This window comes from Lycium ferocissimum, chromosome 10 (genome assembly GCF_029784015.1).
Source record: "Lycium ferocissimum isolate CSIRO_LF1 chromosome 10, AGI_CSIRO_Lferr_CH_V1, whole genome shotgun sequence".
Lineage (NCBI taxonomy): Eukaryota > Viridiplantae > Streptophyta > Magnoliopsida > Solanales > Solanaceae > Lycium > Lycium ferocissimum.
In genome coordinates, this window is record NC_081351.1 from 33,030,528 (window position 1) to 33,050,247 (window position 19,720).

General features: G+C 35.5%; 3 protein-coding genes across 3 annotated transcripts; 1 reads left to right on the forward strand and 2 right to left on the reverse strand.

The window, feature by feature from the left end:
* Positions 1 to 956: 956 nt before the first annotated feature.
* LOC132033477 (exocyst complex component EXO70I-like) lies at positions 957 to 4,345 on the reverse strand. The gene is made up of 2 exons (XM_059423458.1): positions 3,240 to 4,345; positions 957 to 2,433 (listed from the first exon to the last, which is right to left on the reverse strand). The coding sequence occupies exons 1-2, from the start codon at positions 4,044 to 4,046 to the stop codon at positions 1,090 to 1,092; spliced, it is 2,151 nt and encodes a 716-aa protein (XP_059279441.1). The 5' UTR covers positions 4,047 to 4,345; the 3' UTR covers positions 957 to 1,089.
* Positions 4,346 to 9,637: 5,292 nt separating this feature from the next.
* On the reverse strand, positions 9,638 to 11,249 carry LOC132033480 (uncharacterized). The gene has a single exon (XM_059423461.1). It carries the CDS (start codon positions 10,961 to 10,963, stop codon positions 9,878 to 9,880), a length of 1,086 nt encoding a protein of 361 aa, XP_059279444.1. The 5' UTR covers positions 10,964 to 11,249; the 3' UTR covers positions 9,638 to 9,877.
* Positions 11,250 to 15,331: 4,082 nt separating this feature from the next.
* On the forward strand, positions 15,332 to 19,489 carry LOC132035346 (putative nucleobase-ascorbate transporter 10). The gene is made up of 14 exons (XM_059425606.1): positions 15,332 to 15,455; positions 15,605 to 15,702; positions 15,826 to 16,002; positions 16,424 to 16,524; positions 16,649 to 16,724; positions 16,913 to 16,972; positions 17,233 to 17,408; positions 17,569 to 17,665; positions 17,844 to 17,930; positions 18,008 to 18,066; positions 18,210 to 18,301; positions 18,632 to 18,709; positions 18,788 to 18,948; positions 19,042 to 19,489. Exons 1-14 carry the CDS (start codon positions 15,332 to 15,334, stop codon positions 19,258 to 19,260), a joined length of 1,605 nt encoding a protein of 534 aa, XP_059281589.1. The 3' UTR covers positions 19,261 to 19,489.
* The last annotated feature ends 231 nt before the right edge of the window (positions 19,490 to 19,720 follow it).

The following is a 19,720-nucleotide window of genomic DNA, read 5'->3' on the forward strand; positions in this document are numbered from 1 at the left end:
AATATACTCTGTGGAGTAGTAAATTCATTTTTAGGATTTAACAGTATTTTGTTTTGCTGGTTACCAACTACATTAAATTTTCAATTTTAAATAATTTAATAATAGTAACTAAAAAGATTATATGAGATAAACCCGATTTTTTGACTTAATTATTTAACTTTTAAATATTTTGATAATGCAAAAGAAAATAACTTTATAATTTAATTATGATATCTCACTTTACTTTTATAACTTGACGGAGATATCAAGGAATAAACTTTACTTTTATAACCTGACAGAGATATCAAGGAATAAACTTTACTTTTATAACCTGACGGAGATATCAAGGAATATGGTTTGATTCTATTCATGGAGATTTCGTGTTTGAAAATTCGATGCAATTTAGAATGTTTATTTGGAAATTGAAAGCAGTTACTAATTCACGTTTGTTAACCTTTTAAACACCACTAACGTATGCAGCTTCTTCTTTTGGCAATTTGCATGATCTACTTTTTCTTATTTCTTACATTTGTCACATAATTTCCACAATTTCTTCCAAAATAGTTAACTCTTAAGTTGATAATTCTTCTAAATTTAGCTTATTGCTGTTGAAAACAATTCCCAGTTCTTAATTTCCTTTTTCATTTTTTTCTAGTGTCATGATCGTATTCTTTTTAACTTGAAAGTACTAATGGTTTGTTACCAAATGCTTTACCATATTTCAAACTTTTTGTTTGTGCTCTTTTTCTTTTAAAACATACCGTAATGCATGTAAATAAACCTTTATTAATTAAACAAAACTAGAGGAATTTCGCAGCTCATTAGTTCTTTGTAGAATAATAGAAAACACATGACTCTTCTTTCCTCCTCAAACCAATATACATCTTTTTTTGAAATGGAGACACGCGTGCTCAAAAAAACAAAACTTAAAAACGCCATACATAATATAATAGTAATGAAAAAGAATGAATTTACGGGTTCACCTTCAAGTTGCCTTAAATTGCACACAACTTTTTGGTGGTAATCTTAACAACAGCTTAACACAAAAGATGCTATCACATTTCTTCTAACAAATGGTTGTCCTTCAAGTCACATTACTTGAAAAACTTATCAGTTATCAATGACGCTCGACTTGGACCTCCTAAAGTCTTTGCTCCTGTGAGATTGTTCGCCTGATAATGATTTACTACCATCCGAAGGATCTCTCTTGTGTCGCAGCCTGAAAGATGATTTTCCAGAACTCTTATGATCAGCAACCTCAAACATCTGATTCAGTGAATCTTCTATGTACTCGGGTGAAGGATAGGACTTGACATGTAAAGAAGACGCGAAATTGTTCAAGAATTCGGTATATACAGGCACGACAAGTTTCACAGTGGCCTCTCTTATTTGCTCTCTTAAGTCTACATCAGGGATATGATAAAAGCTTTTATGCCTTTGAGTAATGTCATCAATTCCTTTAGTAAACGCCTCCATTTTCCCTCGTACCATAGCAGTAATTCCGTCTTTGTCAACTCTCTTAATTTCTTCTCTATCCAGCAGCCTCACTAGAGGACCCCATGCTTGTTTTTGATACGAATAAGCTGATTCTTCAGCCACAATTTTGTATGCCTTCTTCATATACTGATCTCCCATGAGCTTCCCGAGTTCTGTATTCCTAGTCCTCATGTAAATGTACCAATAAGTATTCATGACAAACACGTGAGGCAATACTTTATCTTTATACCTCAATCTTTTAGATTCAACATTCCTCCGTATGGCGTCCATGATGTTGAACATTGCACCTTTGAGCAAGTTTTCATCCGTTTCGGGTGTTGAAAGTATTCCAGCTTTCCATATTTGTTCAGTCCTGAGGACTCTGATCATTGTTGCGCTATAGGCAGCTGTTAGCAGGTATTTGAGATAGTTAATGGCATAACGAACAAGTTTTGGAACTGAACCATCTTGAGGGGGAAGAACATCTTGATTAGCCTCAATTTGAAGGCCAAGCTCAAAAAACACTTTGGTAGAGGAATGTACTAGAAGTTTCTCAAGTTCTCTATATCGCGAACAGACACCAGCAGCAGCTTCATCAGTGAAAATCTCTGAGAATTCGTGTTTCAACTTTTCCAGCGATTCGAACATGTCTAAGAGCTTGAAGAGCTTTTGGGGTTCTTTCTTGCTTCGTGCAACTCCTTCGCCAAATCGAAAGAAGACAGCCATTATCTTGTCGGCTATCTTGACGAAACACTCAGGCCATATTACTCCATCCATTATTGTGCCTAAAACTTGGCAGCAGAGTTTCTTTTCTGATACAAATACATTCTTGATAGCAAGTTTAAAGTGTTGGATCCAAAGGGATATAGCTGTCTCCAGGCTCTCCCATTCAATCTCGTCTATTTCTTCGGGGCTGTATGTTTTTAGGTACTCTGGATTCAGTCTCATCAATGCTTTGGCTGCTCTTTTATATCTTACCTGTGGGATGAAGAAGAATACCATAATCATTATTAGTATCCAACAACAACAACATACCCTGTTTGATCCCACAAGTGGGGTCGCACAGACCTTACCCCTATTTTTGTGGGATAGAGAGGCTATTTCTGATAGACCTCGTCTCATAATTAGTATCCATATACATTAAATCTTAAGCCATTGAGCAAACTGGAAAACTGTTGGAATGAAATTATAATAACTATCATCAGATAGTTTTGTTGAGTCATTCTTGATGAAACAATCTCTGAGAATGTAGACAGTCCCTGTTGTAATTCATTAGATCAGGAAATATTCCTATTTATTTCACTTTCTCAGTTCATGCTTATCGAAAGAGCATAAGTAGATAGAAAAAGTGATCAATGATAAATCAAGCTAATATCTACTGAATAAGACATAAGTTACTAGAGCTTTTTAAGTATGATTTCAAGGCCTATCTTTAGTCCAATAACTACCGAAAGGAATCGAGTCATACATGTAGGGTTGAAGACCTCGTTAAGTAAGAAAAATGTGTGTTCTCTGTAACAGATTAACCCTTTAGATGAGACGATCACATTATATAACATATAGACATCAACGATCAATGGTTCTGTGAGATAGCAAAAGGCTAAAACTACTACAACAACAACAACATTCCCAGTGTAATCCCACAAGTGGGGTCTGGGGAGGGTAAGATGTCTGTGACTTACCACTACCTTTATGGGGATAGAGAGGCTGTTTCCGATTGACCCTCGGCTCAAACAGCAGAAGGCTAAAAACGCTGCTAGAAAATAAAAAAAGAATTTTTTTACCTTCACAAAGATATCAATACATATGTCAAGACAGTCATTTGCAGCCAAAGTCTCAGAGATTCTTGTAAGCACTTCAACCTCTAATTCACTTCCCAAATCTGTAGGCACCATATCTGCAGCCAGATCATCTTGATTATCATCACAATCACTTTTTACCTCCATAAAACTCCTATGCCTCATTTTATTCAACAAACTCTCATATTCATCTTGCAAATTCAACAAAGCGTCATCAAGCAGTCCATCAAATCTCATAGCATCAACTTCAGTTTCACAAAGAGCTTTAAGTGTAATCAAAGTCTCTCTCAACCGATGCGTCCTGAATTGATCAGTAGCTTTAGTCCTGCTTAAAAACTCCACCACTTCTTGCAACTTTTGAATAGCTGGTTCACACTCTTTGCTTATTGAATTAATTGCCTCATTCAAATTGTCCACTGTGTCCACATACTTGATCAGTTTTTCGAGCCTTTTATTCGATGATTTCTCGTTAGCTAATTTAGAAGCAAGTTCAAGAAGCCTACGCTGGAGGGATTCAGAGAGTTTGAAACTTTCAAGAAGTGAAAGAGCTGGGGAAATTGCTCTGTTGATCCTTGTATCAAGGGCCTTGTTGGCAATAGAAAGAGATTGTAATGGAGCTATTCTTCTTGAAGTTATTGATAGATTTTCTTGCATACCATCAAATTTCTCTTCTATTTCTGCTAAACTTGTTTCGACGTTGTATGAGAGTTGAAGAAGGTTCTTGAGATCAGAACAAGCTTGTTTAAGTTTGAAAAGGATTTGATCATCTTCTTTTAGCTCATCCATTGACATTGTGATGATTCTTGATTTGTGGGGTGTAATTAATTTATTCAAATTACTTGGGCAGCTTTGAAATGGAACATTGAAGGTATCAAAATGGTTGCAAAAAGAGGAAGAAGACAGTAGAGAAATAACCGAGGACCAAGTCTCGATGAGAAGGAAAGACCAAATGGCAATGAGCTGGAAGATACATATGACAAAAGCGACACAATTCGGACATTCCTAATTGAATTTGCCGTCTGATCATATTCTATATGTCTTTGCTTGTCGGAAGCGAACCTTTGGTGACTTCCTTTTTCTTTTTAATAATAATGATGTCTAAAATCAGTTTGCATACACTTCATGATTTTACCAATACTTGTCAACACCGACTAGCAAGAGACCTGGTTAACTATACAATCAGCTCAATTAATCTTTTTTTATTTTGTTTATAAATTCTGGTGGATCACCAGAATTTTCTGATGGATGGCTTGCCATAAATCCTCTCCCAAGGAGTTTAGTATAAACTATGTCGTAATTTTGAAACAAGTTATTTATAATTCCTACCGGATCAGCAGAGGTGATTATTTACAGGAAATGACGTGGTATCCCCAAAAATGTCCGGGTCTTGAATTTTTGTCTTCACTTAACAAAATCTTTAAAAAATAACTTTAACTTGAAAAATTTGTTGGGAAGAACTTTTGTTGCTCATTAGGCATATATGTTCTAGCTTTTGTCTATAGGTAGAAGTGGTGGTTAATTGAGCAGGTTCACTGTCTTGGAATATCCTGAACTTCTGCCTTTTAGGCAAAAGCCGAAACTTATGCCTGATAGACAACAAAAGCTTTGCCTATGTTGTTCATCAGACATAAGTTCTAACTTTTGCATATAACACAAAACTTATGGTCAATTGAGCAGATTCACTGTCTTGAAATATCATGAACTTCTTCCTTATAGATAAAACTAATTTATGTCCACAAACAATAGCTTTGCTTAGCAAATTTCTAATTTTAGGGGCCAAAAATCAAGAGCACTCCTTATGGAGACCATTTGTGAACGGGTCATTTGCACGATTTCCCTTCAAGGGAAATGGTCCTCAATTTTTGCCCCTCAAATTGGTGGTGTTTAATGTTTGCCCTTCGCAAAAAATCCCTTGGTTTCGGGTTCGAACACCGCTCAGTCAATTTTTTTTTTAAAAAAAATCACAAGGTAGAGTTTGTATTCGCATGCAAAACTCTGCCTTGTGATTTTTTATTTTTCTGAAAGGGGTCGGATCAACCTTTAGTAGTAAATGAAAGGATAAAAAAAATTAAAGACCAGTGCCTTTGACGGATAATCCGCACAAAAATAACTGGATTATTTATGAATTTTACCTGAATTTTTTGCTTGGCCCAAAACACAGAATAGGCCCAATTGAAGCCCAAAAGCAGCTCAAACCGTTTTATGCCACCAGGTATATCACCTGCCAGAAACTAACTTGTCCATTTCAACAGTTTCCCGCTCATTCGTAGCGTTATTTCACACGATTCTGATTTGGTTCTGCTATGGCGAAACCTCTCTGATCTTCACGGCGAAGTTACCTTCGTCGCAGATTAAGTGCTTTATCAACCTTATGCCACTGCGAATCGTTGATGTTGCTCTTTATTCGTGCCGAATATATCTATATTACTCTTAATTGTTTGTACGGCCGTTACCCGTTAGAATTTCAACTTCAACAGTTGGAACTACGTACTTAGGTCGTTTTATGATGATAATTCTAGATTAAATTAAACTAACACAGAGAGTATTTTATGTTTCATTGAGAAGAAAAAATGTGACTTGCTTTCATGAGCAGATACTGAGCTAATTGACCACTAATCCTTATACTCTTTTTACTACACTTTTCAAGTATTTTATGTAGTTTTAAATATGTTAAAATTATTTTAAAAAATTAATGTCGGAATGGAAACAGGAAACTGACATGCTTCTTGAGATAGAAGAAGTATTATAGTTTGAGTAGTTAGTAACCTCAACCTGTACATAGATTTCGATTTCATTTTAAGGAATAATTAAGGGCATATTCTATATTACATATCAAATTTCTCTAATATGTGCCTCAATCAAGAATGAATAAACACTAAAGACTCCACGAGAGTGGTACAGTTTGTTTGCCTCAAGTGCCGTCAAGTAGAGAGCTTTATAGACTAGGAATGCAGCTATCTGAGTTTTCTTGATTCAATTAACTCACAGTAGCTAATGAGAAGAGATATTAAATTTTAAGGGATTTACAATGTCGAATCACATATAACAGAAGCGTAGTGGATTAAGACGTTAAGAAGTTAGACTTGGTACACTTTTTGGACCGTTGTTGTGTGTCTCTCTAGTATCTATAAGGTGCATATAAAATGTATAAGAACAAGTTTTGGGTACTGTTGTATGGGAGATTATGATAACCTTTTGCACTGGAGTATATCTGTAACTTGGATTAATTGACAAACTACATTTCCACTAACCTAAAAGCCCATAACGGAAATGTCAAGATAAAGTAGGCAGGGATATAGAATTTTGCATATATTTATAAACTTCATTACTTACATAGCTTGATTTCTTCAGATCTTGGAATCTTCCATAGAAAAGTATATAGATGATGCCAATTGTGCCCTTCTCTTAATGTGGATCAGGATGCTTTCCAGAAACATAACTAAAATATTTCATGTTTGTTCTTTATTTCTTCCTTTTTCTTTTGACAAAATAGAGAAGAGATTGGGATGCTTATTCTCAGAGGTTTTTTACGTTTACTATGTTTGAATGAAAAACATGGGAACACTGTAATATTTTACTAAGTATTGTTTACTGTAAATTACTGTTCTTATTCTGCCAGATGATACTTATGCCTTCTACAAAAAAATGTGAATGAAGGATCCCGCTGAATTGAATTGGGTCCATGAATCTTAGAAATGGTGAGACTTCTTGATCTCAAGGTGATTTGTGTATCTAACCCAACGATAGTATTGTTCCGTACCATTATGGAAGAAGATCCGGGCAAGATATGCACCTCTTCAAGAATGAAAAAAAATAAAAAAAATCAATAGTTATATCCTCTTTTTTCATCCAAAGAAGTATATAGGTCATACCTCGAGTTCATTAACAAAGACGGTTAGTTCTTTTTCAGGATAGTCTAACTTTTTGCTGGGGATATTTGTACATTGCATCTTCAGGTCATTATTTATTCACCTGCAAGAACTGCAACTCAACATGGCTCTGGAAAGGTAGGAAAGTGGATAATATATTTCTTGTCTACTCAGAAGTATGCACCACCCTTTACCTTTTTCATGACACAAATCCTCGCAACTTGTATTTCTGTATGACAGAACTTATTTTCTAAGTTCGTTTTGGACAACTCGTTAGCAGTTCCAGCATCTCAGATACCTGAAAAGAGCAATTCAGAAAACTGCTTCGTTGTTGCCAATGTAGATTTTTTATTTCTGATCATTTTTAGTTAATACAACAGCAGTCAGGCATTTCTTTGATTGCATCTTTTAGGTGGGAAAATCCATTGATGGGATGGACATCTATTGGAGACCCTTTATCATACGTTGGTGAGGCAGGGTTATCATTTGATAGTGTAGACGCAGCAAAGGCGTTTGCTGAGAAACATGGTTGGGAGTACACTGTAAGTCCTTTTGAGAGCTACTAGTCTACTACTGTCCATTTTTTTTTTCCATTAATATATTGCATCGTAGCTCCTCTTATGCTTTTAGACAATTTGTTGCTATTTCCATCTAACAAACATGTTGCATGCATGCTTACAAGATTATGATGTAGAAAGAGTACTAGATTATGGATAGTACTTCTCTTTCGAGTTCCTGAGGTATTAGTTAAATTAGTGAAAGAGAAACAATGGTAAAAGAAAAAAATGATCAGATTTATAACAAAGAAAAAGAGAAGGAACCGAAAGGGAGCCGGCCAGGACTAATCTTCGGTAATGACTAATAACTTTAACGCTGAAGTACTGATTGCTTAGAGGTTGGCTTCACTGGAACTTGAACATCAAATCGGTTTTCGTACTAATTGTCACTACATGATATGCTAGCTTGACTATGTTCCATGGCCAATTTTGTTGGTCTTGTTTGCAGTCTGATGTACAGAGCTTTGTTTAACATTCACATTATAAGCAGGCATTGTCACTACATAATACACTTGCTCGACTATGTTCCTAGGTCAATTTTGTTGGTCTTGTTTGCAGTCTATTGTACGGAGCTACGTTTAACATTCACCTTGAGAACTATGAATGTTATTCATTCACAGGATTGACCGCTTTTTAGCCGTAGCTGATACCTCCCCTGTTCACTTCAGCATGAAAGGAACAACTTTTGGGAAGAATCAAAATTTTTCTAGGCACACTGTCACTACATGATACACTAGCTTGACTATGTTCGAGGCCAACTTTGTTGGTCTTGTTTGCGCACTAATGTACAGAGCTTTGTTTAGCATTCGCCTTGTAAGCAGGCACACATTGCTATAAAGTTCCTTGAATCATTCAAGCTTTTATAATGAAGGGATGAACACTTCTGGATTATCAAGAGTGAGTTACTAGATTTTAAGCTTCCTTTTAACTTAGCAATAATCTCACGTGTTAATTAAGAACTAAGTACCAAAGTACATTTCATTGTAAAGATATAGCACTATAGCTAAAGGGAACACAAAACGTACATGTTTTGACTGTGGACCAAGGGAAGGTTTAGCAGTATGAAATAAGCCATATACAGAATTGGTGTATCTTACTAGGACAGAGATACTTGGAAGCACAATACTTGAAGACCTTACCAAGTGCATTTTCTTTGGATATATCGACAATGACCCTTAGAGAACTTCGAGGTTGGAATGCAGGACTGGTCTTTACTCTGTTTAGTGGAGTAGCTCTTTAATAGGAGTATTATAGATATACTGCCAGCATTTTTACCTTCTGTAGGACCTTTTAGTACTCAAAGACTGATCTATTTATATACACTATCAAATAAAATTTTACGTGGCCATTACATTTTAACATGTTACCTCAGGTCATTTACTTTTTCTACAATGCCAAATTAAACTTATTATAGGGAGTTAGTTACCTATTGCTCTATGTCATCTTTATTTGATTTTTTTTTCAGAATAGTTTGACAGAAGTATGATTTCTTTACTTTTCTCTTGATTTGTAGGTTAAGTTTTCAAAAACCATTATTGAAGGTATTGAATTTTCTCTACACCATATGTTATTGAAGAGACTAGTTTGAGCATTTACGAGGTACAAATACAATGAATCTCGTGTCTATCCACTCTAATTCTTGCTAGAGCCAAAATCATATGCAGACAACTTCAAATGGAAAGGACCCCACCAGATTCCAAGGGAGATTAAAATGGATATATTTTGTACTACCGCTGCCTTCCAGAGATACCACTTCTGACAGGTGGAAATCCTTTTATCATTGAAATTCTAACACATATTCAGCCAATAATATCCCTTTGCTATAGAATTTATCATCGTCCAATAAACAAAGTGTATTACATTAACATGGCCTTTAAAACTTGTATGTAGTCTATCGTTTGTTTTGTTTATTGATTGTGTGCTGAACTAGTAAAATATGTACAGACAGAGAACAAGAAGCAAGAAACTAAGAAACATACACTTGACAATAGGCACATAGCTTTGTACATGTAGGATCATTGCAGATCTACTATCTTGCATGTCGTACTTAATTAAGCTGGAAACAACTACTAAACATAATTAAACTACACTCATTTCCTACTTTCTCTAGGCTTCTACTATATTGCATAAGGTTTAACCGGCACTCTACAACATTAAACTAGTTAAACTGTATTCACAATTTGATCATAAAAACTGTTTAATTATGGGAAGCAGCTGATTCAGGAGCATCATCATCTGTGGTGTGGAACCTCCACTCAAAGGCATAATCTTTGGACTGGCAAGCCAACTTCACAGCATTACAGAAGGCTTTGACAGAATTCTTTTTCCCTTGAGCATCAGCTCCCCATTCTATCTTCACCCAGCAAGTAAATCCATCTGATGACATTGGCACACTGCAAGAATCAGAGAACTCAAGCATCACTTCCCCACCAATTCTCTTGCATGCATTGCCAACAACCATGTAATCCAACCAGCAACATTCAGGTTGACCCACCATCTCGTTATATGCTGAATTTGTTAGCCTTACTTTGTTATTCGAATCTGATATGACAGCTGGCAAGGCCTCTGCTTCAACTTCTTCCTCCACCTCCTCTGGTTTCTTCATAAATTTCTTGTTAGTTCCACCAACATCTGCAACCTCTTCCTCATTGATACAACCAATGGAAATACTAGACCCAACCGGGCGAACTGGCTGTGGTGTTATAACTCCAGGACTCTTTGGACCTTGAAATTGGGACATGAAATCTAATTCTTCAGGGACATCAGCTGCCAAATTCAAATCTATCCCTCTAAGTTCCTCTCCACTAGCGTTATTCTCCACTAGCATAGGAAGGGTAGTAGTAGTACAAGTAAGAAGAGGGAGTGTTATGGAATTTGCTGGAGTAGTAACAGGGGTACCCAAACCACATTTAAGAGGGACAAGATTTGGGATCAAAGTAAACTGAGGAACCACATTTTGTCTATGAGCAGGAGAAGCAGTCATTACCTGATGATACGTAGGAAACTGGCCTGCAGAAGGGAAGTAATTAGCCCTGGCTCTTTTCATAGGAGGTGGGCCAAGAGTAGTCCTTCCTCTCTTCCTAGTCCTTGTAGGCCTTGCTTGCAAGTGAGGCCATACATTCCTCAAGAAAGGAGACTTTTGAATATTTGGTGGCAATCCACTTGGATTATTCTCATCAGAAACTGGACTTGTTGGAGCCTCTGGTTTTGGTGCTATGGGTCTGTATCTAGCCATGATCTGAGCTGTTTTTGAGGTTGAAGGGTAAGGATTCAAAGCCTGCATTATTTGTGAAGGAAAAAAAGAACTCTTTTAAAACTCCTCTTAACCAAAAAAAATCCCAAATTCAGTTACAGAGAGGAGAGTTGGGGAGAAATTTTGGTGGGGCTGAGGTAGAGGTATAAGAAGGGTGGAATAAGCCAATGAGAGAAGGGCAAAACATGAAGGTAGAGAAAAGCAAGATATGACACTTGGAAACATACGGTGGGTACGTGTTTGGGAAACTTAAAGAAGGAGGACATGTGGGATTACAAGAGGGTTTTGAACTTGCATGCATGCTTTACACTTATCACACCCTAAGCCTTAGTCCTCACTTACTCCTTCGGTTATGAATGTAGGGTAGTAGTATCAGAAGGGAAAAGACACTTTCTTAAAAACTTCATTGATAACTAATTACACATTTGTTCCAATCATTCATTCATTTGCCTACTTTTTTTCATTTTTTAAGGATAAAAAAAAAAAAAAGCATAACTGATGTGAAAAAGGATAGGTTTTGGTTTAGTAATAAGTAAAGTAGAGGTGAGGCAGATGCTGTGGGTGCAGTGGGCAGCTACCAATCAGGCGGTGGGCGCTCATCTCATTGCACCGAAGAGAAAGGACCTTTTGTAGGATAACGCGTGTGGACGTGGATATCATGCATGAATACACCTATCAAGAATTTGTTGTTTTTGATTCACTCTTTGCCTTTTGGAAAAGAGAAAGGTTCAACTATATATACATATTCACTGTACTGACTACTAAGTTTAAAAAAACAAAAAAAAAACAAAAAAAGGAGTATATATGCACTGTTGTGACGACTGAGTTTTTTTTAAAAAAAAGGGTGGGGGGAGGGTGGGAATATATGCACTGTAAAAACATATTTTTAGGAGATTATTTATTCACTTTTTAAGATTATTAATCTTATATCTGTACTCTTCATTTTATAAGACAGTTTGATTGATGAGTACTCTTATAAAGTTTAACCAACACAACAACGACAACATATCCAATATGATTTCACACGTAGGGTCTGAAAAGGGTCGCGTGTATCCAAACTTTACCCCTGTGAGTTAGACAGGTTATTTTCGATAGACTCTTGGTTTTTAATTTTTTTTTTTTTTTTTTTTTTTTGAAAAAAAGATATGACAAATACAAAAGTAAAAGCTATGAGTATAGAGTTTAAGCAACAAATTAAAATATATATTTTAATTGTAATAAAAAAATTCTAATGACCCTTAACATATGCCGATTGTCGTGTCATTCTAGAAGAAAGTGTGGTTGAATACAATATGAAAAGGTCAAGACTAAAGAAATTAGTATAAACAAGTGAAGTGTACTATCTTTTCTTGAAATAGATTTGAAAAGAGTAACATGTTAATGAGACATAGGGAAACAAGAGTTAGGAATTGTGTTTTTTAAGTGATCAGAGGTCGAATGGAGGAAAAAAAGAACCATCAGAATTCAGAATGTGTGGGGGGAAAAAATATTGTATGATTCATTACTGTTACATGATTTACAAAATAAACCCCCCGTTCTGATTTTTTCTACTACTATTCTTCCGAATGTTTTAGCTAGCTGTTGCTGAAGAGAGAAGTTAACAGTTCGGAGGACTGGGTTTGAGATTACCCAAGGATGTTACACGTGCCACCACCTCACTGAAAAGGCTAAGTTCCTTTTGAATACTAACTCCATATAATAATACTTGTAAAATGTGCTTGCTTTCGTGATATACCTTTTGGTGGTGTGGTTTTAGACTTTTATACTGTAAGATGCCGTTGTAAATTACGATTACGATCCTATCATGAAAGTTATTACAAGAAAGCGTTTCATACTATTGTAAGTGGGTACCCAACGAATATTATTTATATATTTTATGAATTTCTCAATATAAATATAAAGTTTACATAAATATTATTGGGTTCCCGAAAACCCTCATCCCTAACCCTAGATTCACCCCTGAATGTAAGTTCTATCTATTATTAGTGAAGAAAATATTTACATTATCAGATTGATTGTTTAAAGAATATGTATAAGATAAATAAAGATGACATAAAATATATTTCTTTTAAAATTAATGATGAATATAACTTAAACTTATATTAGAATTAATGGCGACAAAAGAAATGATATAGTATTTTGTTTGAACCTTAATACTTCCTCACGGTGACTGTGTTAGTTCACTGGTTTGTCCCTAATAAGTCCAATGTCTGCCGACTTACCCTACGTAGATAATACGTCAAATTATCGAATCAAAATGGAAAATAAGATTATTTTTTCCCCAAAATAAGATTGATTGTAGTGATTCTTGATCGAGAGATATTTTTAGATCAAATTTATCGAGTTTGCCAACTTTTTGGAGGCACGAATACGCTTTACATTTGTCCATGTAAAAAATTTATAATACCAAATGACTTAAATAATATTTACATAAACTTTCTTAAAATAAGAATTTTTGATCTTCAAAATAAGATAAAGTATTGTCATAAACAAAACAACAACAACAACATACCCAGTGAATCCCATAACGTGGGGTCTGGGGAGGGTAAAGTGTACGCAGACCTTACCCCTACCTTAGGTAGGGAGGCTATTTCCGGAAGACCCTCGGCTCAAGAAAAGGCATATGAAAGGTCAAATACGGGCAAACAAATCAAAGCAATTATGAAAATGAAAACAATGAAAGTAAATAAGCCATTATAAAGCGCCAACAGATACTCGCAGAAATCAAGAGACAAGAAACTATAGAGCAATATAACTACTCGTAAGAAAGGATAAACGCGACTACCTACTAGCTTTCTACCCTAATATGAGTCCCCATACCCTCCTATCTAAGGTCATGTCCTCGGTAAGCAGGAAATGCGCCATGTCATGTCTAATCACTTCTCCCCAATATTTTTTCGGCCTACCTCTACCTCTTCTGAAACCGTCGCTAGCCAACATCTCGCGCCTCCGCACTGGGGCATTTGCATCTCTTCGCATCACATGCCCAAACCATCTCAGCCTCGCTTCCCACATCTTGTCTTCCATTGAGGCTACTCCAACCTTGTCTCGGATGACTTCATTCCTAATCCTATCGCTCCTAGTGTGCCCATACATCCATCGCAGCATTCTCATTTCCGCCAATTTCATTTTCTGAACATGAGATTTCTTGACTGGCCAACACTCTGCCCCATACAACATAGTTGTTCTAACCACCACTTTGTAGAACTTGCCTTTAAGTTTTGGTGACACCTTCTTGTCACACAACACTTCGGAGGCAAGTTTCCATTTCATCCACCCTGCACCAATACGGTGTGTGACGTCATCATCAATTTCCTCATTTCCTTGTATAATAGTAAAAATGATCTATTAATATAAACTTTTCTTACACTAAAAATAATAAGTATAACTTACAAGATGCTCCTTCAGACATCAAGTTCTCAAAGATCCAAATGAACACAAGTTCTAAGGTGATTTTAAAAAGAAAATGAATGATGCTTCATTTGTAGTAATTGTAAAGCGTTGGCTCTTCCTGATGAAACTCTAAAACATTTTAAGGAGAAAGTGATCAAAGCACATCTAGGTGATGATATTAAAAAATGCTTTCACTAAGAGTTGAACTACCTGGACTTCTACAATTAACAAAATCACTTGTAGTGCGACACAATATTTGCAGAAAATTTAGACCAACAAACAAGAAATAAGAGCGCGGGCAAAAAACTTATGCGCACTTTGTGCTCATCACGAAATCATTACTGCAAGACATTTTTTTAATATATTTATATATACAGTTGTCACTTTAATTTACCAATATGGTTAATTAATATACAATCTTATTTTAATTTGTAATTGATAAAATTAATAGTCCGTTTGGACAAGGTTTTGAAAGGCCAAAAATGCATATATTTAAAAATAAAAAGCACTTATTTAGATGAAGAAGGAATAAGTGTTTTTGACTAGTTGATATAAGTGCTTTTGATTTTTCCGGACTAAGATTTTGATTAAGGAACCGGGATTCTGGGTATCAGGGATGAAATAATCCGTATCCAATTAATAATCTCATTTAACCTTTACAAATTACAGAGAATTTAGAGGATTTTAACATTGAAATTAGTCTTTAGTAGGAGCTACAGCACGAGATACTGAAGCACAGGGCTTTTTTCATACATGAGGGTGAGTTGTTTTGGTATCAGATATTAAATTCATATCTTTCACTCTTTAAAACTAAAGAAAAAAATATTGGTAACGGAAATATACTCAATTAGTTTCATATCAGTATGTCTAATTATAGCAACATATTTGTAACGTTCATCTTTTGTTTGCTACGAAAAAAAAAAAAAAAAAAAAAAAAAAAGGTCATGCAAGAAATATATAGAGCCATTTTCAACTTTGCGTAATAGCCTTCTCTAAGTTTCAATCATGTCTAGTGGCAACAATGGAGGTGGTGCTAGTGGAGCTAAAAAAACTGAAGAATTACATGCTCATCCAATTATGGAGCAACTTAAGAATGTCCAATACTGTGTTAACAGCCCACCACCTTGGAGTACGTGAAAATTTAGAAATTAGGATTTAAATTATATATAATGACGACAGTTCTTACACTGGCAATGTAATTTAACCAGTTATATTTTCCTTTTTCAATTGTTGTTAATAAAGATTTGAAGTAAGTATGATTAATTTATGATAATGCAGGGGAAGCATTGTTCTTGGGATTTCAGCATTACATACTTAGTCTTGGTAATATTGTCTTAATTCCAAGTATCATAGTTCCTCAAATGGGTGGTGGCAATGTAAGAATTTCTCTCTTCTTAACATTATGACTAAGTTCTCTTTTTTATCAACTAGTTAATTGATCTTGTATATTACTACCTTTTTGTTGATTCAACTGATCTTGATCAAGTCTTACATTGTAGGATGAGAAGGCAAAAGTAGTACAAACATTGCTTTTTACTTCAGGTGTGAATACATTACTACAGTCCTTATTGGGGACCAGATTGCCATTGGTAGTGGGTGGTTCATATGCATACTTGATACCAATTAGCTCAATTATCCAGGCTAATAGGTTCGCAGTTCTTCAGGATCCTGAGCTGGTAATGTAACATTATTATCTCTCTCTTTTCAGGTGGGAGGGGTTTGGGATCAGAGGCGGATCCAAAATTTAAACTTGATTGGGTTCAACCTTTAAGTTCTTCTTTGTTTAATCCATTTTATGGGTTCGGAAAATAATATTTGTTGAAAATTTAGTGATTCTTCACATACATATATTTACGCTCTATGTGGAAGATATTGGGTTCTGGTTGAACCAGACTCCATCCACGTGGGTTGTGACTCCATTAAAATTGCAACAAACAGCAGGGCTGAAACCATAAATTTTAAAAATATCGAGGGTTCAATACTAAAAACTTTAAAGATTGAACCTGTAAAACTTAAATCTTGAGATGATGTTCGTTGAATTTGTTTTCATGACTGATATGCACACGTTGAATTTGTTTTCATGACTGATATGCACAGAGGTTTATGCACACAATGAGGAGCATACAGGGGGCCCTTATTGTAACTTCTGGTTTCCAAATTCTACTGGGCTTCCTTGGCCTGTGGAGAAATGCTGTAAGGTGTGTGTTAATTATGTTCCTTTTTTTTTTTTCTCCAGTCTTGAGCATATATGGAATCAACTTTAGGTCATCTAATTTATTTGCTGCATAATTCTGTATTTCTCAATTTTATTCTATAATTTAGGTTACTTAGCCCTCTATCTGTGGCACCACTTGTTGCCTTAACCGGACTGGGGCTCTACCATCTTGGCTTCCCATTGGTAAGAATTCTAACCGTAGACTTCTCTTATATTTATATGCTTTTGATTTAAAATTTGCTCTCCGGAAAGATGAGAACATCAGATTCCTGAAAACAACAACTACACCTCTGTAACAAACAAGTTGGGGTCGGCTATCAGATTGCTGAAAACATGTTCACTGATTATATTTTGTATCCTTTCTTTTGTAGATTGCAGAATGTATCGAAATTGGGATACCACAATTAATTTTCATGGTGGTCATCACACAGGCAAGTAATGCCATTCACTTTTCAATATAATTAAGTTTGGATATCTTTTTTTATGAGTACCTTGTTCTAATTCATGGAGTTGTTGTAGATTAGACTATAGTGTATTCTCTTCGTCAACACACTTCAACTTTTGTGCATTAAGCTTAACTTTCTCTTAACTTATAGATTTCTCATATGACATGTCGTGGTAACAGTATTTCATGTCGTTTATCCTCTTCCAACTCACGCTTGATTCCCTTAATGTAATAATGTTCTTGCAGTATCTACCAACATATCTCAAATTAAAGAGGCCCATATGTGACCGGTTTGCAATGCTCTTCTCTATAGCAATTGTATGGTTTTATGCAGCAATCTTGACATGGAGTGGTGCATACAAGAATGCAAATGAAGCAAATTGCCGCACTGATAGCTCTGGACTCATTTCTGGTTCTCTTTGGTGAGATTTCTTTCACTTATATTCACGTTAATAACGGCAATTCCTATTTCGTTATTATTTATTTATTTATATGTAATCTTATTGAGTTTGGTTTGAAGAAAATTTATTCATAGGACTAGTGAACACTGTCTTATGCTGCAACTTGCATCACTTTATGCAGGATCGACATGCCATATCCGTTCCAATGGGGGGTTCCAACTTTCAATTCTGGAGATGCTTTTACTATGACGGTCGCTTCTTTTGTTGCTTCTGTGGAGGTCTGTTCTATGAAGCTCTACTTATCCTGTTTGCTATTGCTATATGTAACACATAGTCTTCATAGTTAATGTTCTTAAAAAGAAATTGGCTGCTAGAAATAAGTTCTGAATTGTTTTGGCACACTGTTCTTCCATTTGTATAGTGAAAACTACTCTTGAATTAATTTTTGCTTTGTAGTCAACTGGTGTATTTCATGCATCAGCGAGATATGGAAGCGCAACACCAGTGCCACCTTCTGTCGTTAGCCGGGGTGTTGGCTGGCTGGTGAGATCAAATTAATGTTCTCGGGTATCATCTCTGCATCGATTTTCATTTACCTCATGAATCTTAATTCTTCGCAGGGGATTGGGACTATGCTAAATGCTTTTTTTGGTGGTGTCACTGGTTGCACTGCTACAGCGTAAGAATCTCCTTTCTTTGTAACATTTTCTAATCTAAAATCTAAATTTCCTCCTACTATGACTTAAGCACGGACGGATACAAACAGTCTCATCCGTGCTTGAAATTTCATGTGAAATGAAATCAATTAACTATGACTCACAGGGAAAATGCTGGTCTATTGGCAATGACAAGAGTTGGAAGCCGAAGAGTCGTGCAGATATCTGCTGGTTTTATGATTTTCTTCTCCATCTTAGGTATGCTAATCTAACGCATTGATTCAAAGGACAAGAATCTAGTGTTTCGGATTCACAGTTTACTTATCCTAACCGGTATACATAAAATATACACCGATTATACATGGCTATACACATATTATACATGGATTATTACATATCGTATACGTCCGTTGGCTATTTTTAGTTTAAACAGTTGGATAGGTGGCTATTTAGTTAATTCTTTGAATCTTCTATCTTATTAGTTGATGGAGAAGGACTGACTAGTTGAATTTCTACCAAAATTAGACTTCTTTTTCTCTGTTTGCTGGCTAATGCCAATGTATCGATTCAATTTTTATTGTTTCTCAGGAAAATTTGGAGCAATCTTTGCTTCAATACCTGCATCAATCATGGCTGCAATATACTGTATCTTCTTTGGATATATCTGTATGTATCTCTTAAATTTTTTACCATTTGGTTAATGTAAGTTTCCAAATGACATTTGGCCCACCGGTTGAATTGCAGCATCAGCTGGTCTTGGATTTCTCCAATTCTGTAATCTTAACAGCTTTAGAACAAAGTTCATATTGGGATTCTCACTTTTCCTGGGATTGTCCCTACCACAGTACTTCAGAGAGCATCGCTTATGTTCTGGATTTGGTCCTCTTCATACACATTCAAGATGGGTAACCACAATTTTTCATCCACTAAACTCGGTCATTTTTTGAATTGTCATTACAAAACAAGCTCCTACTAATGTTTGTTTTCTTAAATTGCAGTTTAATGACACAATGTCTGTCATCTTCATGTCACACGGCACGATAGCTGTTGTGGTTGCTGTATTTTTGGATAGGACTCTTCCGTTTAGTAACGATGAAGCTCATAAAGATAATGGCTCGCATTGGTGGGACAAGTTTGTGGCATACACTAAGGATGTTAGAAATGATGAGTTCTATAAATTACCATGCCAACTTAATAGGTTCTTCCCACCTTATTAGTCAAAAAAAGATATGCCATCACAGTATTGTTGGTTGTTTCTTTCACAAACAATATGTTTTCTGTCATTGTAAAATTTCATTACTTGAACTCTTCCTTTGCTTTGTTCTTCTTATTCAAACTATTTGTCATTTCTGTTGCCTCAAATGTTCAGTCAAAGATGATTAATATATTGTATTATTGCAAAAACAGTGTCCAAGTCTTGTTACTTCATTCAAAGAATGAGGTTCCATATATTTGGATATATGAATTTCTAGTTCATAGAGAATGTCAATTGATGTGATATTCGTTTCATTGCTGAAAGCCTGAAACTATAACAGTCACCAGACTCACCCTCTATAATAGTATTTCACTAAACATGCAAGTATTTTTTTTGAATTGGTTTTTATAATGCTTTTTACCTCTATAATGCTTTTTACATATAACACCAACACTAATTATTACTATAACGGTACGCTCTGC